General features: G+C 37.2%; 1 protein-coding gene across 1 annotated transcript in view; it reads right to left on the bottom strand.

Moving 5' to 3' along the window:
• Nucleotides 1-4110: 4110 nt before the first annotated feature.
• The window catches only part of LOC116040699 (scavenger receptor cysteine-rich type 1 protein M160-like), a 17365-nt gene continuing 4002 nt past the window's right edge, over nucleotides 4111-17473 (bottom strand). The window contains exons 7-19 of the mRNA XM_036008051.1: nucleotides 16262-16421; nucleotides 15807-16121; nucleotides 14694-15002; nucleotides 14250-14552; nucleotides 12783-13082; nucleotides 10976-11263; nucleotides 8482-8757; nucleotides 7513-7688; nucleotides 7173-7284; nucleotides 6780-6941; nucleotides 5764-5853; nucleotides 4490-4651; nucleotides 4111-4364 (exon numbers count right to left, since the gene is read on the bottom strand). Of these exons, the coding sequence (XP_035863944.1) occupies nucleotides 4177-4364; nucleotides 4490-4651; nucleotides 5764-5853; nucleotides 6780-6941; nucleotides 7173-7284; nucleotides 7513-7688; nucleotides 8482-8757; nucleotides 10976-11263; nucleotides 12783-13082; nucleotides 14250-14552; nucleotides 14694-15002; nucleotides 15807-16121; nucleotides 16262-16421 (2841 nt within the window). The 3' untranslated portion in view covers nucleotides 4111-4176. The remainder of the gene's footprint in view (nucleotides 4365-4489; nucleotides 4652-5763; nucleotides 5854-6779; nucleotides 6942-7172; nucleotides 7285-7512; nucleotides 7689-8481; nucleotides 8758-10975; nucleotides 11264-12782; nucleotides 13083-14249; nucleotides 14553-14693; nucleotides 15003-15806; nucleotides 16122-16261; nucleotides 16422-17473) is intronic.

Consider the following 17473-nt stretch of genomic DNA (forward strand, 5'->3'; position numbering starts at 1 on the left):
CTCTGAAAAGGGCCGTTTCAGGCCAGCAGTCTCCAGCCAGGGGTACTTCAGTTACCAGGGGATACCTGGAGTAGCTCTGCTTATATGAGAATGGAAACATTATATCAATTATGTACTACTACTTTATAGATTAGTTTGAAGCTTTAACAAGAAGAACTTTCGGGTTGCCAGGCTGTAAAAAAACACCTCTGGCTGCCCTCCTCCAGCAGGACACCTGATTGGACTTTCAGGGATTTTTTCAAAATGAAGCATTCATTGATGCGTTTATTAACAACTTAGTAACATTTACAGCTGCGTTATTAAAACTCCATCTACTGACGCTTTATTCATGATTTAGTAACATTTATTAACATTTCTAAACGCTAGTTATTTTCTATAACTACATTATTTCCAAATAGAAAAGAACAAAGTGGTAACACTTTATTTGCAACTATAATGATATTTTGTAATTGCCAGTCATCCACAGGTGCCCACAGGAGGAGTTATGGTCATCATGCTTTTTAATATTAACTGCTAGTTACAGCTCATTAAGTCTTTTAAATGTATTATATAATATAACATATTTTATTATAAAACAATACATACACCTCAGTTTCCCACAAACCTGAGTGAATATTTTTAACATCACATATTGCTATTGAGAGTCTGCGAAAACTTTGAGTGTGTTTAAATTCACACTGGTGTCCCAGTTATGAGTCATAATCATGTTATTTGTGTGTCTGCATTCATGATTTTCTCTGCAACTTTCCAGTACTGACTGAGTTACAGATATACTGGAGCACATGTTAAATCAAAGACTGTATAATAAGAAGTCATGTGTTTCCAATAGCATCCTTTCTATGTCACATACACACACACACACACACACACACACACGCAGATATCCAGGCATTCTGGATGACACTACACATGGGAGAACTATTAATAATACCACATTGTTTGTTATGGAAAATCACCACAACTGGGGCCTTTCTCCGAGCCGATGGCTTGTCTGTCTGTCACCTCTATAAAAAGTCGTAATGAGGATTGCTGAAGAAACTTTTTACAGTATCAACATTGATCTGTGTTTGAAGAAATGAGGACAATGAGAGTCACAGCCAGCAGAGGAGACAGATCAGAGTGCTCCGGATTAATTTTTGAAACACGAGATTACGAACATTTGGTTAACAAAGCCCATCACCCCGTCACGTGTGTCATTACGTCATGTACTTACTATACTAACGGACATTAAGTAACGTGACAAATGTACTTATTTTAACCCAAACTACGATCTTTTCCTAAGCTGAACAAGTCATTTTGGTGCCTAAATCTAACCAAACTGTGAGTGTATAACCATGTTAATCACGTGTTTAAAACTACGACGTTACACGTGGGTATGAGGACTTTGGAAACGCTCCTGTGGGTCATGTGAAAGAGAACAAATGACCTATCTGGTCGAATGGGTTGAAGGACTTGTTTGCTTAGTTGAGAGAAAGAAAATGTGTTATTAGAAGCTTACAAATTCAGCTAAACAACACAATGCTATACTGAGACTGATTGAAAATGTTAACTCTTTCATTTACAGATCACTATGTGTCTGCTGTATCTATTTTAGCTTTAGCCACACAGCAGATCTATTCCTACCCCCAGATCCCCCAGCAAGGCCTCTGACAGCGGGGCTGGGTGCGATGTTAACATATCATACGATATGTAAGCTGCTGCTTACAAATTAGTCCCTTTGGGTGCATCGTTGGCTCTGTGGTCTCAGTGGCCCTTGGCTAACTCTTGACTAAACATGTGAGGCTCTAGCAGGTCCATTAATCTCTTAAAAGCACCAGCAGTTTGTCTGCCGGTCCCTTACGGATGCTCTTACCCATGTTAACATTTGTAGTGAGCAGCTGCTCTGTCTATATTTCGAGCATTGGGGGGGGGGTTAAGGGATTATAGAGAAACCTAAAGTGCATGAAGATGAAACTGTATTTGAAATGTTTGCCAGAGTGTTTGGCTTTTTTTTTTTTTTTTTTTTTGTCCGGTGGCACCGTTTGACTTTGTGTGGTAAATGCCGAGCAAAATCACAACAATCAATCAATTCATAATAAATCAACATATTAAAATGAATACATTAAAATTAAAGCTATTTAAGACATTATTGCATTGTTAAAGATTAGACCAGGAGGGAATTTCAGGCAATCTTGAGTCACTATACAAACGATGTCATGTGAAGAAAACGGCTTATTGTGCTGTGTATCAAACTATATATGACAAAGATAACATACAGTTTGATACTCAACATCTGAGCCGTTTTTCAAAGTCCCCGGAGTCCATGAGGCATCGCTAGATGCAAGTAGAGAATAAAACCTAAAAGTGGTAACAGAGCGTACACAAAGTCTCGGTAAAGAATTTAATGTTGTGTTGCACAAAACTGCTATTAACACAAGGCTAGCACAATGTAGCAATGCCACAAGATACAAAAACTGATAAACAGCTCATGCTATGATGCACGGACTGAATTTAATTCTGAATTGTAACACGTAGTAGCAAGATATAGTAACTTTCAGTTAATAAAAAATGATGCAAAGTATATTGTACAAAGAGATCACATAAAAGAGACAATATTTTTCTTTGTTAATATTGTTGTTGAAGACACTTAAACAATAAAAGATAAAAATTGCGCCTAAATGAACATTTAATTCATGTTTTATAGAATATGTTTAATGGAATATTAGATTTTTTTTTAAAATAATATCAATCTTCTCATCTAACTCTGTAATTATTCCTTTAAAAAAAAAAAAAACATTAATGTGATAATAACGTCTCAGTGTTATACATTCTTACAAAGCTTATAACCATGTGATAATACGACCTGAGCTTACTGTATCAGATGTGTTACACAAGGAGTTTGACTCATGTAACATTTATCTCATTTTTGCTGTCTCTGTGCTTCCCGTCTGCTATAAGCCTTGTTCATATAGGCGTTTTGATTGCATTTGATAGACACATTGACAAACTACTGCAAAAGTAATCTCTCATTAAATATTGCATCAATCATAAAAGCTCTGTACAACTACTGTATATACATCAGATTCTTTAACAAAACATTAAAAAAATCATATACAGTCATTACAACATTCTGAGCACATTTCATAAAAGCCATAAAATCAACAGAGAAAGTGGATTTTAGAACAAAAAAGGGGTATGATACAAAACTTTTCTAACTCTAATGTTATACATTTAGGAGAAAGGAACTTTAACCACTCATTTTCCTCTCCTGTGATTTGATTGCAGGCTTACACTTTACACATTCTATATACACACTTATGTTAAATAAGAGATGTAGCAAACTCTATGTCACTAGAAGGTACACAAACAAGCAGTAAACAATCAGATTATGTATTCTGAGTATATACAGGAAACATCTATTTTGTCATCTATTTTGACTGTACAAGCTTGTCTGATGAAATTTTCAGAGTATGCCTTATTCAATTTGTTTTATCTAGGGATGGACTTCTTTTTTATATAAACTCAATATTAAAGTTACTTTAAAGCAGTGATCTTCAACAGAGGGTCCGGGACCCCTTGGGGGTCCTCAGAGTCAATGCAAGGGGGCCTCCAAATTAGTCCTAATTTTTGAAGTTTTTTTCAAAAATTAAAAAGTCTTAACATTAATCTAACATATTAATAGCAAATATACATCCCCACTGATGATAGACTTTCTGGCCTATAGGTAAGGTAGTCACTAAGATAGCCATCCACAGATACAGTTAATCCTAAGGATTCACTGTGCCACATCTTTGTTTTAACATTAAAACATGATTTACAACAATTATAGGCTATTTTAATAGCTTAGTATTATATGCATAAAAGGTATGTATAAAGGTTGTAGGCCGCCCTGCACGTTATTGTAGGCCCAGTTTAATATGCAACTTAATTTTATACAATATATTTAGTAAGGGGTTCCTGATCCGTCTCTTTCAGTTAAGGGGTCCTTGTCTTAAAAAATGTTTTAGACCCCTGCTTTTAAGTTTGAACCACTTTTGCATATTTCTGCTGCATAAAAAGCTTCTCTACGGTAATGTTGTTTGACTATAATTTGGACTTTTGAGTATGTTTTTGTAAATGGTAGCCACGTTGTTTTTGGGGGGGGTCTACTTTGCCAGATTGAAATGTTTTTTTGCATCCTTTAAACCTAGTTGTGGCTCACCCGTCCTGGCCTGGCACTAGGTAGTCCTCATCCCCCTGCACTAATCCTTGAGGTGCCTTTGCGTCACTTTCAGGTGTTGTTTGAGGGCTGTTGTGGACTTCAGCCTCGGTTTGAGTGATTTCAGGGTAGGCTTCAATGTCGTCGTAATTCTCCTGTGGGTCCTCCACCTCGTAGGTCACCCCATCTGTTAAGAAGAAAAACAGTAGCATATTAAAATGTGCTCACTCTGATTGCTGACACTGTGAGAATTTGTCAAAGTATTGGTCTTCAAGTGTGAAAATGAAGTGAATAAACAGGCTCAAAACTTTCCTGTGCTTTCATCGGGGTCACCCTCCTTGATGTCGTCTCTTGAGTCAGCATCAGTGGCGGCCTGAGCGGTCAGGGGTTGAGCCTCATCAATATCATCGTAGGGAAAAGAGGAAGTGCTCTGTGCGTCGTTCTCCGTGATGACTTCAGTCTCTGATTTGAATCCTGCAAGAACAACGGTAAACAAACACTTAAACAAATGCTATCTAGTCATATCTGCTCGTTTTGGTGCCTAAACTCAACTGCCACGGCCCCTGAAAGGAGCGTCACTTTGCGGTGCTCTGAAGCCAGCTCCCAGTAACTTTTTGGGGCCCCTATTATGCTCCACCCCCAGCTTTTAGTCTGTTATACTGTTTGTGTATGTAATATATGTATAAAGTAAAAAAAAAACACATTTAACTAAAAATGGAACATTCTCTCCCACAGACAATTAACAAAATTCCTCAATTAGTGATGTCACTGATTGAGAATGCCAGCCCAGTTTGTCATATGTGCTGCCCATAGGTGCTGCCTGAGCAAGCACAGCCCGCCAAGCGGCTTGTTTAAATTTGGATAACAGAGAGGGGCCAAGAGCTCAAACCGAGTGTTTCAGGCAGAGGAGCTGCAGCAATAGGCACTGTGCGAAAAATTATGCTTTTTGAACATCAATGCATGTAAACCTATTCTAGTAGACCCCAAGAGTGCAAATAGGATGCTGAAAAGGTGTATAATAGGAGCTCTTTAACTGTCATGTGACCGGTCGTCACGTGCGGTTGCCTTATTCCGTAGGACATCACACAAATTGGTGTGCATAGCTTTTCATACGATATTATACGAACCCGTTCATGAGAATGTTTTGTATGATATAGTCTATATAATAATATAAAATTGAAATGCAGTATTATTATATTATTATATAGAGATTAAAGTAATATAATGCAATGTGAAAGAAAACACGGCTATATGTTACCAATTCTTATGCTACTAAGAACTCTAGCAAGTCAAAAACTGATGCTTGGTCAGGTGCCTTTGGTGTTAGGTAATTCATACGACATCTTATAGCGCCACGGCCCGTACCATACTGACGCTTTCTGACACGGACCAAGCGTCAGTACAGTATGTGACGAGTTGGGAGTGAGACCTTGTTGACGACTCCTGTAGTAATGCTACTGGTAATATGTAACAGAGGCTGGGGTGCAGCCTGTGATTAGTATTCACTGTTCTACAAATGATTTAGGAGATTACAAAAATAAATAAATACCAATAATATAAATGTATGAATATGTTTTAAGACTCACTGCTAAGGCTAAAGTCCTCCATTTCATTGTCTTTGACATCTTCATAGTCTCCACTTTCAAACTCCACTTCTGTTCTTGACAGTTTTCTCGCTATTTCAAAAGAAAATTAGATAATTAGCAAAACAACAACTGTCATGCACAGCAAAGGGACATGACAAGAGCCGGGAAAACAGTTACATTTAAATATCAAAACATTAGTGGCCCAAATTTAAGACATTTGGGAGCTGAAATATACAATTATTCCATATTTTTTTAAACGTAAAAAAAATTACAAAAAATAGACCTTACATGTCTATGGTAAAAGAACATTAAAAAAAAACCTGTGTACAGTTTAACCATAAAACTTCCTTCTTTAAAGAAAACTAATTCATTTTCACATAAAAAAATAAATCCATCTGTTAATTTATCATAATTTCACAAATATTCATCTTGTATTCAATACATTAAACTCTTAAGGTCAAGTTTAATATTGTGAAATACATTTCCAGGATTAGATCAAACTAGTGAATATAAAAACTCTGTTTTTACACAAGTAAATATCCTTCATTAAAGAGTAAAACACCAAAGAAATACACCAGATTTCATGTACGATTCAAGCTACACACTGTATTTTAAATATGGAAAACTACTGTATTTTTTACAAAGACAGATATTTTTTGTTACTTTACAGTATTTTTTGGTGCCAAAGCTGCCGGAATATTATTGTTTTTTAAAGGATTTTTTTAACAGTGTGGACCAAAGCAGCAGTGATAATATTATTTTAATGCTCAGTAAACCATGAGAATTTAGTCAGCATGCAGAAAAACTGGCCTCTTGTGGCTAAAGGCTCCAGTTCACCCTTTTCAATACACTGGGATGATCAGGATGACTAAATAGATTGATTTAATTTGTTTTGTCTTTTGGAATGGTACACTTGTTCAAGACAATTCATTAAAAGCTAAACAAATTATCACTTAGTATTTCATTGTAACTAGGCATTAACAACTAAGATAGGTGTAATGGAATGATATACTCACACGAGAAATTCATGGCTTTTTTTTTGGCTTTCTTGACAATGCAGATCCGTACAAATACAACAATCAGTATGACCAGAACCAGAAGAAATCCTACGCCCAGGATGATAGGCAGTATGTTGGGTGGAGGTGGATCAGGGTTAATTGTCGGAATGGGCACATACCCTGAAATCAAACACAGCCACATTCTGCATTTACTCCCAGTAAAGAGTGGGGGTGCTCCTTGATTTAGTTATTGTGTCCCATGTCAATCCGATCTGAAATTAGTTTTATGTTAAACAAATTCAAATTCTACAGATTACAAAAAAAAACCCTATTTCCTGTTTTTACATGCAAATGAACTGAATGAATATGTTTGGGAACCCGCTGGATTTATTTGGGAAGGATTTGTGTTACCGCCACAGTAGATCTCAGCTGGTTGGACATTTGTACAAGTTCTTTGCTTCACACAGTATCTGATGTCCTGGTTATGTTCGGTGCACTCCAGCGATGTTTCCAATTTAAGGGCCTTGAAATTTAAATTGAAACTTGTCTTTAGAGTAACACCTTGCCATACATAACAATAGAGAGTCTGTCAGCCAACAACGCTGGCGGGATTAATTATAAGGCCAACATAGTGTATACTGCAGTAAAACAGTAAAAGTAAATGTAAAATTATACATATGTCCCAATCCTTATTCAACTAATGAGTGGGACATTGCCAGAAACAAACACAAAGTGGAACACAAAGATTTACCTCTTTTTTGTTGTTAGTTATGCTTTCATTAAGAGAACCACAGCGAAGTTCTTTACACAGCATCTCCTTATGTTTCTTGGAGAATGATTTCAAGGGACACACTTTTTTCCATCCAAGTCCATAGCTGACTTCAATCTGACCTCCACATTTTTCTGTGGTTCTAAGTTCAACATTGTCTGTAAAAAAAAAAAAAAAAAAGAAAAACCCGTCAACTCTGTTGTTATGTTATGTTAGGACTATCCAAAAGTCTTAAAACCAAAGTTTTTACTTCATTTTTCACATAGAATCAACAAACAAAGTATAACATGTTTATTTGTGAGCTTGAGAGGTGCTGGTTAGCATTTTTTGTTTTGTTTTTACTTGGAACAGAGACAGCTAGGCTAGCTGTTCTACACTGCTCCACATCTTTATGCTACGCTAGGCTACTCGTCTCCTGGCTAAAGCTGACACGAGAGTTGTAACAATCTTTTAATCTTACACTCGGCAGGACGAATGAAGAGTGATGCATAATGCCAAATGTCAAACAATTTCTTTAATACTGTAATAAATAAACATGATTCTGTATTTGATTTGATTCACCATTTCAGCTGCAGAGATTCTACCGATGTTACTCCAAGATGCATAAAATTCGTTATTTAAAAGGCATCAACAGAGGATTAATGTGTTCTCCATTTAGTTGGTGATCACATACATTCTTTATATTCTGATAAGATGTGAGAATCAAAAATAATGTGGGGAAGATAATGTGTGAGGGCTCTAGAAACTTAATTTGGATCACTTTTGAGATGTTTTCTTTGAAGTACTGTAAAGTAGTAGGATGTTATTTAAAGTAATATGAATGGCACTTCCTCAGACAGGGGGACAGGACTGTGACTTTTTCCGATTCTGATTTCTGATTCTGAATTCTTTGTCTGAGGAGGATTAGACAAATCCTCTGCATTTTGGATGTTAAAGAAAGCACATACTTACGAAAACAGTAAACAGACACCAGTTTTTCTTTACACTTTTCCTCAAATCTTTTGCACTGGCCAAGATCATAATGGTTGTCCTCACAGCTGACATGGTAGTACTTTCCATTTGCCTTAGCTGATTTATCACCAGATATACCAGCAATAGCGTCGCCACAATTGTTTTCTTGGCAAACCATATCTGAATATTTGTCAGTCCAGTTAGTGATGCACACCGCAATGTCATTTATCTTCACTTCACCATGACATGTGTTATTTAGGGTGATAGTGGGCTCATCTAAGGAAGGAAAATAACAAGATCAAATATTTAAAGGAGCAACAACAAGCTTTTCTGGACGGACATATATGCTGTAATATTTAGTTAGCTAGAAATAGGCAAAATTCCTCAAAAACCCCTCCAAAATTATTAGTTTTTATAGAGTTTTATTACATTTACCACTTTTAACAATCCCCCCCCCCACAACCATCCCAGCCCACAACTAAATGTCTCTCTTAACCTTTGTTGTACATTAAAAACAAAATAAAAAACTAAAAAGCTAATGTTATGACAGTATCACGTACATGTACAGAATGAAACAGAAAACAATGGCAGCTCCAGCAAAGCCATGATATGCACAAACACAAAAACAAATAGAAATTGCTCCAAAATTATTATAAGTGAATACATGAGCTACGAGGTGCTGGTAAGCCATCTTTTTTTAACCTTTCGCCTGGATCTTTATGCTAAGCTAGACCAAGCTAATGTAGTTTCATATTTTATTTTACCAACATGAGAGCAGTATCAATATTCTCATCTAACTCCAAGACTGCAAATAAACATATTTCCTAAAAACTAATATTACAAAACATTAAAGGTTTAGTAAGCGATGCTATGTCAATATCTCCTCACAGTCACCTAGCACTCTATTTTCTGTGTGCGCTGTTCCTATACAGCCCAGTCTCTGCAAATGGAAAACAAACAGAAAGGTGCACACAAGCCAAACAATAATATTCCAGCCAATCAGAAATGGGTGGTGCTTGCAAGCAAGTGATGGGGGCGGGAGGGAGAGGGGGGAGGCAGCGTCCAGTGCCAGGAGTTATTAACAAAAAGCGTTGTCAGCGAAACAGCAAGAGTCAAAGAACTGAAGAATACGAATTAAAAAAGAAGTGCCTTGTTAAAGGTGCAGTAAGTGATGCTGCGCAAAGATTGTTGATATTTGAACTCAACTGCCAAACAAACACAACCAGCTATAGCGACAATTTGCTAATTCACAAACCAGCCTGTTCTCATGAACCATACATTCGAAAAGATACGAAGAGATAAGCACTGTAATCCGTATGTTTTTTTTCTGTGTGCACCAAGTTAACTGCTGCTGTATAAGAACGTGGCTGGCCGCATAGGGAGGCGGTCAGGATGGATGAGCAGGCATTAACACACAGACCTTGAAGCCAGGGAGCGGAGCTCTCTTGCCGGGGGGAAAAAAAGAAAAGACTTTTTTTTATTTAACCTTTATTTATTCTGGGAAGGTTCACTGAGAGGCAGTCTCTCTTTTGCAGGAACACCCTGATCACATTCACACAGTTACACATTCATACCTGGAAGCTGCCCAGTACAACCACAGTCTGATCTGCTGGCCACTGAGCAGCTCCACTGGAGCAGTTGGAGATTAAGGGCCTTGCTCAAAGGCACCTCAGTGGTGGTAATGAGGGAGGGACAAGTGCTGCCCAGATTTTTATCCTGTCGGTCTGGGGATTGAACCGACAACCTCCTGGTCACAAGCTCGCGTCTCTAACCTGTAGGCCACCACTCATCTGTGAAATGTTCCCTGGGAGTCTTTTAATACAAACCACATTCTTTTTCCTAAACCTAACTAATCGTTTCGGTGTCTTTTCAGTAATGCTCACTTTTTTTTTTCTTGCATAAACTTAACCATAAACTCCACCGAAATGAATGCTGCTCATGGTGCTCTGTACCCGGCTCACAGTCACATTTTCTCGGGTAACTGAATCACCAACCTGGCGGAGCACGATGTGGAGCACCATAGCCGGCACACAAAGCTCTGTAGCAGCTAAACACATCTACAAAGTATCACTGATATGACGAGCTGTGACAGAGGTCTGTAGCCACGTCACGAAGCTCTGTGGCGGCTTAAACAGCAATGAAACTGCCACTCTGTAGCACGGAGATAATATCATACGTTTCAGTGTGCCTAACTTTTCGAACGATATCATACGAACCCGTTAGTGAGAATGCCTTGCACAACCTAACATCGACTCTGTCATATTTCATTTATGTATTTGTTTAGCAGTTCAGTTCAAATACAAACAATCTTCGCGCAGCATCTCTTACTGCACCTGTAATGGTCAATTAAAATGATTGTGAGGTATCTACTGCATCTGTAAAAACGAAATAGCTAACTATTTTTCTTACCCACTTTTAGGATTGTTTTTTCAAGGAGGTTAACAATGTAACTGCAAAGCTTCTATGATCATTTGACAGCAGAAATAAACCTTACCTTGACATTTGAGAAAGAGCTGCTTCTGTGGGTCTGATGTTTGCTTTTCACATTCCCAGATGTTTTCTGGATTCTTCACACCTGCACAGCTGAAGCTTGTGATCAAGTTAATGCCCGATGTAGTTGTCCTATTTGACATGAAATTGCCGCACTCCAGATTCTGACAAAGCATCTCCCCCTCTTTTTCTGTCCAACCTTCAGTGGAAACAGCACTGATTCTGTTCTTTGAGTGAACAGCCACAGCTCCACTACAGGCCATTCCTCCAGTCAGCGCCATCTTACGCCAGTCTAAAAACACAGCGGGGGAGAATTGAAGGGGTGAGAGAAGGTTTAGCAAATACAAAACTTACAAAAGTTATGGTAACACTTTATAATAACCATCGCTAATAAATGGGAAATCGAAAGTTAATTAAACTTAAGTTTGTAGTTATTTTACTGTTAAAAAACAACAAAATTATCATCATTATTAGCTAAGCTATCATTTCTGTTATTTCAACAGATTATTGTTGCTCACATCATAACATTTAATATATTACATAAGCATATATTAATAATTAACAAATTGTTAAATAAACATTACTTGGATGGCTATTAGAAAGTTGCATCTGATGAACATAATACCTTATTAAGGGTTAATAAAGACCTTGTTCTATAAACATTGTTTTAATAAATATTAATGTACAAATAATCAAATAATCCTCTCTTCTATAGATCACCACAAAAAGATTTAATGAGGCCAAATGAATGTTACTTAATGCTTTATAAACCACTTATTAATCATTTACTTATTAAGCATTAGCTGCAACTTCATAATAGCCATCTAAATTATGTGTGTCGATGGTTTACAAAACAATTATTAACCATCGGCAAAGTATTACTTTACCTATCTATGTAAATGTATAAGCTCATTTTATAATACACTAAACTAATGATAAAATACAACATAAATTATAAAATTACTAATAATTAGTAAGCATTATAAATCATCATTGCATTGTTTGTTAACAGTAAAATAACTATTAACAAAAGTTGAATTAACTATGAATTTACCATTTATAAGTCATGGATATTATAAAGTTTTACCACATTAGCTAATACTTGAATTGTTGGGCAAACAAAATAGCCTTGATTAAAGTTTGCGTTCATGTTAAAGAAATGGTTTGATGTTTTGGGAATTATGCGTATTTGCTTTCTTGCTGTGAGATAGATACATAAATTGATACCACTCTCATTTCTTTATGTCAAGTAGGAAGCCTAAGCATAGCTGTAGCTTAGCACAAATAGTGGTAGTGACTTCAAGAATTAAAAACCGAGCCAAGTCTGGCACTTAGCGTTTTTTACACTTAGGTTTTTGTATGGATTAATCAAACAATATAACATTTTAATTAACGAGCTTTAGAGATGCTGTGAGGCAGATTTTTTTTTTCCATTGGATGGAGGCTAGCTGTTTTCTGCTGCAGTCTTTATGCTAAGTTAAGCTAACAGGTGGTAGCTTCATATTTGTCCTACAGGCGTCACAGTGGTATCATTTTGTTCTTATCTTTTCTAAGCAAGCAAGCAAATAAGTTAATTTACCAAACAACAAAGACAAAACAATTCCAATAAAGGAAGGTCCAAGATATGTTGGAATGCTAGAAGAAAAACATATGCTCAAAATTGCCCGTCCACTATTCAGACCTACACGTCGCAAAAATGTCCAATATGAAAGGTTTACATAGAGAAAATATGACAAAACACAAGCTGCAGTTTGACAGAGACAGAAAACATTTTGAAAGTGATAAATATGAGACAAAATCACTACACATACTGGAGCATTGAAGACCACCACGTAAGCAGCTGTCAGAACTGGTTGTGACATTGCATGCTGTTATTGACTTCTTGTCTTTCCCACAATTTATTTCTGAAATGACACGACCCTCTGTTGATTCAGGTCCGAAGTAAGGAATGGGTTTTCCAGCCGGACCACATTGTTCCCCACAGATGGCCTTTTGTGTGTTGATGTTTTCAAGAGCTGTGTTGCAAACTGGGAGCCACTGGCCTTCATACTCCACCAACACATTTCCAGAACATTTGTCTCTGGAAGAAGAAAATTTGGACTTGACACTACCTGCAACAAAACAATTCAGAGGTTACAGAGTTAGAACCTCAGGTTATTTACGTCATTTGTTATTTTAATACAACAAACAAGAAATAAATCCTCTGGATGGTATATGGTGCATCTATGATGTACATGCACTCTATGAATTTATCACATCTGTCTTATTGTGCCATCTCCCGTTCACAGGCATGTACTACAGTACAACAATACATTACAACCACTTTTTAAACTGTTTAAACTGACTGATATTACTGTTGCAGTATTATCAACCAATAGGCCTACAACTTATTGAAATGTCTTTGTTTATGACCAATGTTTGTTTACTTTATAAGACTAAGAAGATAAGATATAGACCTGGCTATTATATAATCATATTAATAATACTAAAAAACATATTTTTCACTAAGGTCTGACTATGCCTTTCTGAATGTGTGTGTATATGGACTGTATACACGCCTAGGGACAGCAAATGGGAATCCGCATCGTGCTAAGTCTGGGGAAATACATTTATGTATAAAAAGACAATAACATCAAATTTCTGCAAAGATAAAATGGATTTCAACAATGTTCGGATCTGATTAATGTGGGCTTGCATAACATACATTTGGTTTTGATTATGTTCAAGAATTGTTGTACTGTAGTTTGTATCAAATAGGACACACCTTTAAGAATTTGAAAGAATTTCGGAAAACAAGAGCCATATCAAAACAACCACAATTAAGTTATGTATTTGCACATTTGATATGTGCCAAACAGGGTGAGGGCAAATTTGACCAAAGAGAAAAAATAAAGAAGTGGTTGTTGTTGTTTCCCATATGGAAGGACATTTGTTTAAGTGGAAAATGATTTGGCCTACACTGACAGCCTTCTCTTGACAGAGCACTGAAAAAAAAGCCTGAATAAGTTATTCTTTGATCTATCTTTCCTCCAAAATTCACTGTAATCTGTGAGAGGTTAGGTAACTCTCAGCAAATAAACTGAAGGTAAAGTGAAAATATCACCTCCTTGATGAAGGTTATACAGGTAAAATATACAGAAATTTGGAAATAGGCATTTTGAGCGGGTAAGAATCAATGAGGGATTCAAGCTGACCAAAAAGAGTAAACAGTGCAGTCATATTATAATCACATTTTAAAATATATTTTTTTGTAATATATATTAAAAACAATCCATTACCTGAGCAAACAACATAGGCTTGGCGAGGTTTACAGATGTAATCGTTTTCATTTTTAATGAAGTTGCTCTGGCTCAGGTTGGTCATGTGGTTTGTAGTGTGCAAACCCTTAAAGAGCACCTTACTCTCTTTAGTATTGGCCTTGGGGTTGGGAACTAGGGATATGTCCCCACAGCCCAGGTTTTCACAAAGCATCACAGACTTTTGGTCTGTCCAGGTGTCTGCACACACACCTCCACACTCTCCATCTGCACAAACATTGACATACCCCCAACACTCATTGGTCAGTTTCACCTCAATTTTTCCTGTTGGGGCAACCAAAAGGCAAACAGCCAAAAGGAGAAAGAAAGTTATTTGTGGACTTCATCAGCAGATTATTTCCAAATCTACGCATTGCATATACATACAGTATTTTACATGTCTACGTTTTAACACTGTCACATTACCTGAGCATGTCACAGTGGCAATAGTATCACCGTGGTTTGATGGCGGTGTTGTGTTTTCACAGTCCAACAGAGATGTGGAGTTGGATAAGCAGCTGTAAGATACATTCCAAACATCTTTCATCAAATCAGGTCTAGAGATGGAGATATGGTTTGAGGCATTCCCACAGTGCATCTGCCGACACACTGTGTTGGCAGAGTTTTGGTCCCATGTCTCGTTAGAGCCGGAGAGCCAGTAGGTTTTGGGGCCGTGCTCTATCCCCACCAGGCCAGAACAGGAATTATCTCCTTTCAGAAATACCACCTTGTGCTCTGACAGGGTCAAAAGAAATTAAGGCTGTTAGAATTAGATTATGATTGACTGGTAAATTGTCCAGCGTGTCTTGTGAACAGTTTCTTGCTGAATTTAAATGAAAACAAGTTGCTTTGCTTTGCTTTGCGTTTCATATTAGCTAATAGCTACCGTCTGTGTCTGTCTCATTGAGCTTGCTTGAAAAGCTTGCGCGCCAACGTCATTCATTTCATTGGATCACTTGCTGGTGACGATGCAGCCTGTGGGCAGGCTTAAGAGTCCACACGTGGGGTAGAAGCCGCTGATTGGCTCACTCACTAGGCCTACTCACTATAGGCCTGGGTCAAAATGGGCGGGCCCGGACCTAAAATGGGTGGGCCCAGGCCCACCTGGGCCCAATGGTAGTGCCGCGGGTGCTGGAGACATGTCACGGATCCGGAAAAATGACTTTTTAAGCTGATAATTTATCAATGTGGCATTTACAGCTGCAGCCTCCAGGTGGCAAAAATAATGAGATACGTTTATGTTTTTAATTAATGCTACTTTAAAGTGGGTGAGACCATTAAAGGGCTAATAAATATGGAGAACAATTTCACAAAAAACTACAGATATTTTTAGAACCTTTGCAATGGCTTTTAAATTGCCTTTTTTTTTACATTTTCCACTTGAACCATAAACAAAAAAGTGGAGGGCAGATTTGAGTTTACTTGAGTGCATTTATACACACCACTGTACTCTAACTGACAGTATGGAACTGATGAATGACAGTCAGACAGAGAAGGCAAAAACAGACGAATGGAAAAATCTAACAAAAAAACACTCACCCTCACAGGTTATTCCTACTGCTACCAGATTCTTGGTTGGGACGGGTGAGTTAGCTTCTGGAAGACACTCAGATATATGTTTGGCATCTGAATTGCATTTTACAGTTTTGCGTAGAAAATCATTTGAACCCTGGCTGAATTTTTCAGGAGTGGTGAGATCTCTTCTTCTCCCACAGTTCAGTTGTTTGCAGACAGCGTCTGAATTGTTAGATATCCATCCAACTTCATTGACCCTGTGCCATTTACCTTCATGCTGGATCTCCACTCTCCCAGCACATTTACCAGGACCGTCAAACAAATCCACTTCTATACTTCCTGTTCAATGACAGCAAGAGAGTTGTCAAACATGGTACACAACACAACATTGCACAGCTGTCACATTTTTGCTTCCAACATAATGTCAAAGTTTAAAAGACAGGAAGAGTGCATCACATGTGATTCCTGCCATACCTCACCTGCACAGACTACATAAGCAACGGAGGAACATTGGACACGGTTGTTGTAACGCTTGGCTTTACAGTGCCACAGTGAGGATTCATCGCCAAAGCAGTTCACATTGTCCATTATCATTTCTCTCGTAAATGTCTTCACATCATTCTTCTGGTAACTAATCATCTAGAAGAAAGCATGATCATTTGGATATTATGTCATTTATTTCTGCCAAACAGAAGACGTTGATTTCCCCAAAGAAAACCGTAAGTTATAACATGTTTTTTTTATTATTAGTAGTTATTATTATTATTAATAATAATAATAATAATAATAATAATAACTCATTGGCACTGCTCATATGTATGAAAGACTAGGACATTTAGACAATGAGGAGATCGAAAGCCACTCTCCTATCTGCATGTTAAATATGAAGCTACAGCCAGGAGATGGTTAGCTTAGCTTAGCATGACGACTGGAAACAGAGGGGAAACAGAAGTCCTGGTCCTGCCTAAAGGTTTTTTTCCAGTCTATATGCCAAGCTACATGTATGCTTATTGTCTCCTGGCTTTAGCTTCATATTTAGTGGACAGAAATAAGAGTATTGTTGATCTTCTAATGGAACTCTCAGCCAGTGAAAAAGCGTATTATTTGAAATAGGAGACTATGTGACTTTTTAAAAAAAACATTTTTCTTCTTACAAGTTAAAACTAGAATTCATAGTGATGTAAAACACAACATGTCTTAAAACATGCCTGTGCTTAGTCCAACATACTGCTGCCACAGTCAGTGGTGGAGGAAGTATTCAGATCCTTTACTTAAGTAAACGTACTAATACCACACTGTTAAAAGTCTTGTATTAATACTTACATTAAATAATAATACTTTTAAAAGTAAAAGTATGTAAGTATCATCAGGAAAATGTTCTTAGAGTAATAAACGTAAAAGTACTCAATGCAGACAAATCCTCACATTATAGAAGTTGGAAACGATCCAAACAGTTCTGTCAATCAAATAAGTGTTCAGTCGTCGAATCATTTCTGCTCGACTTGTGGGCCGTTATATTGTTGGGCAGTTTGATTTATAATAAAACATCATATTTTATAAACTACATGTGTTTTGTGTGCAAAAATCTTAATTTGTAATTTGTAACAAGTAACTTAAACTGTCAGATTAATGTCGTGGAGTAAAAAGTACACTCTAAGAAATATCTGTGTATTAACAGTTTGTGTGCCTGT

The sequence above is a fragment of the Sander lucioperca genome, chromosome 12 (genome assembly GCF_008315115.2).
Source record: "Sander lucioperca isolate FBNREF2018 chromosome 12, SLUC_FBN_1.2, whole genome shotgun sequence".
Lineage (NCBI taxonomy): Eukaryota > Metazoa > Chordata > Actinopteri > Perciformes > Percidae > Sander > Sander lucioperca.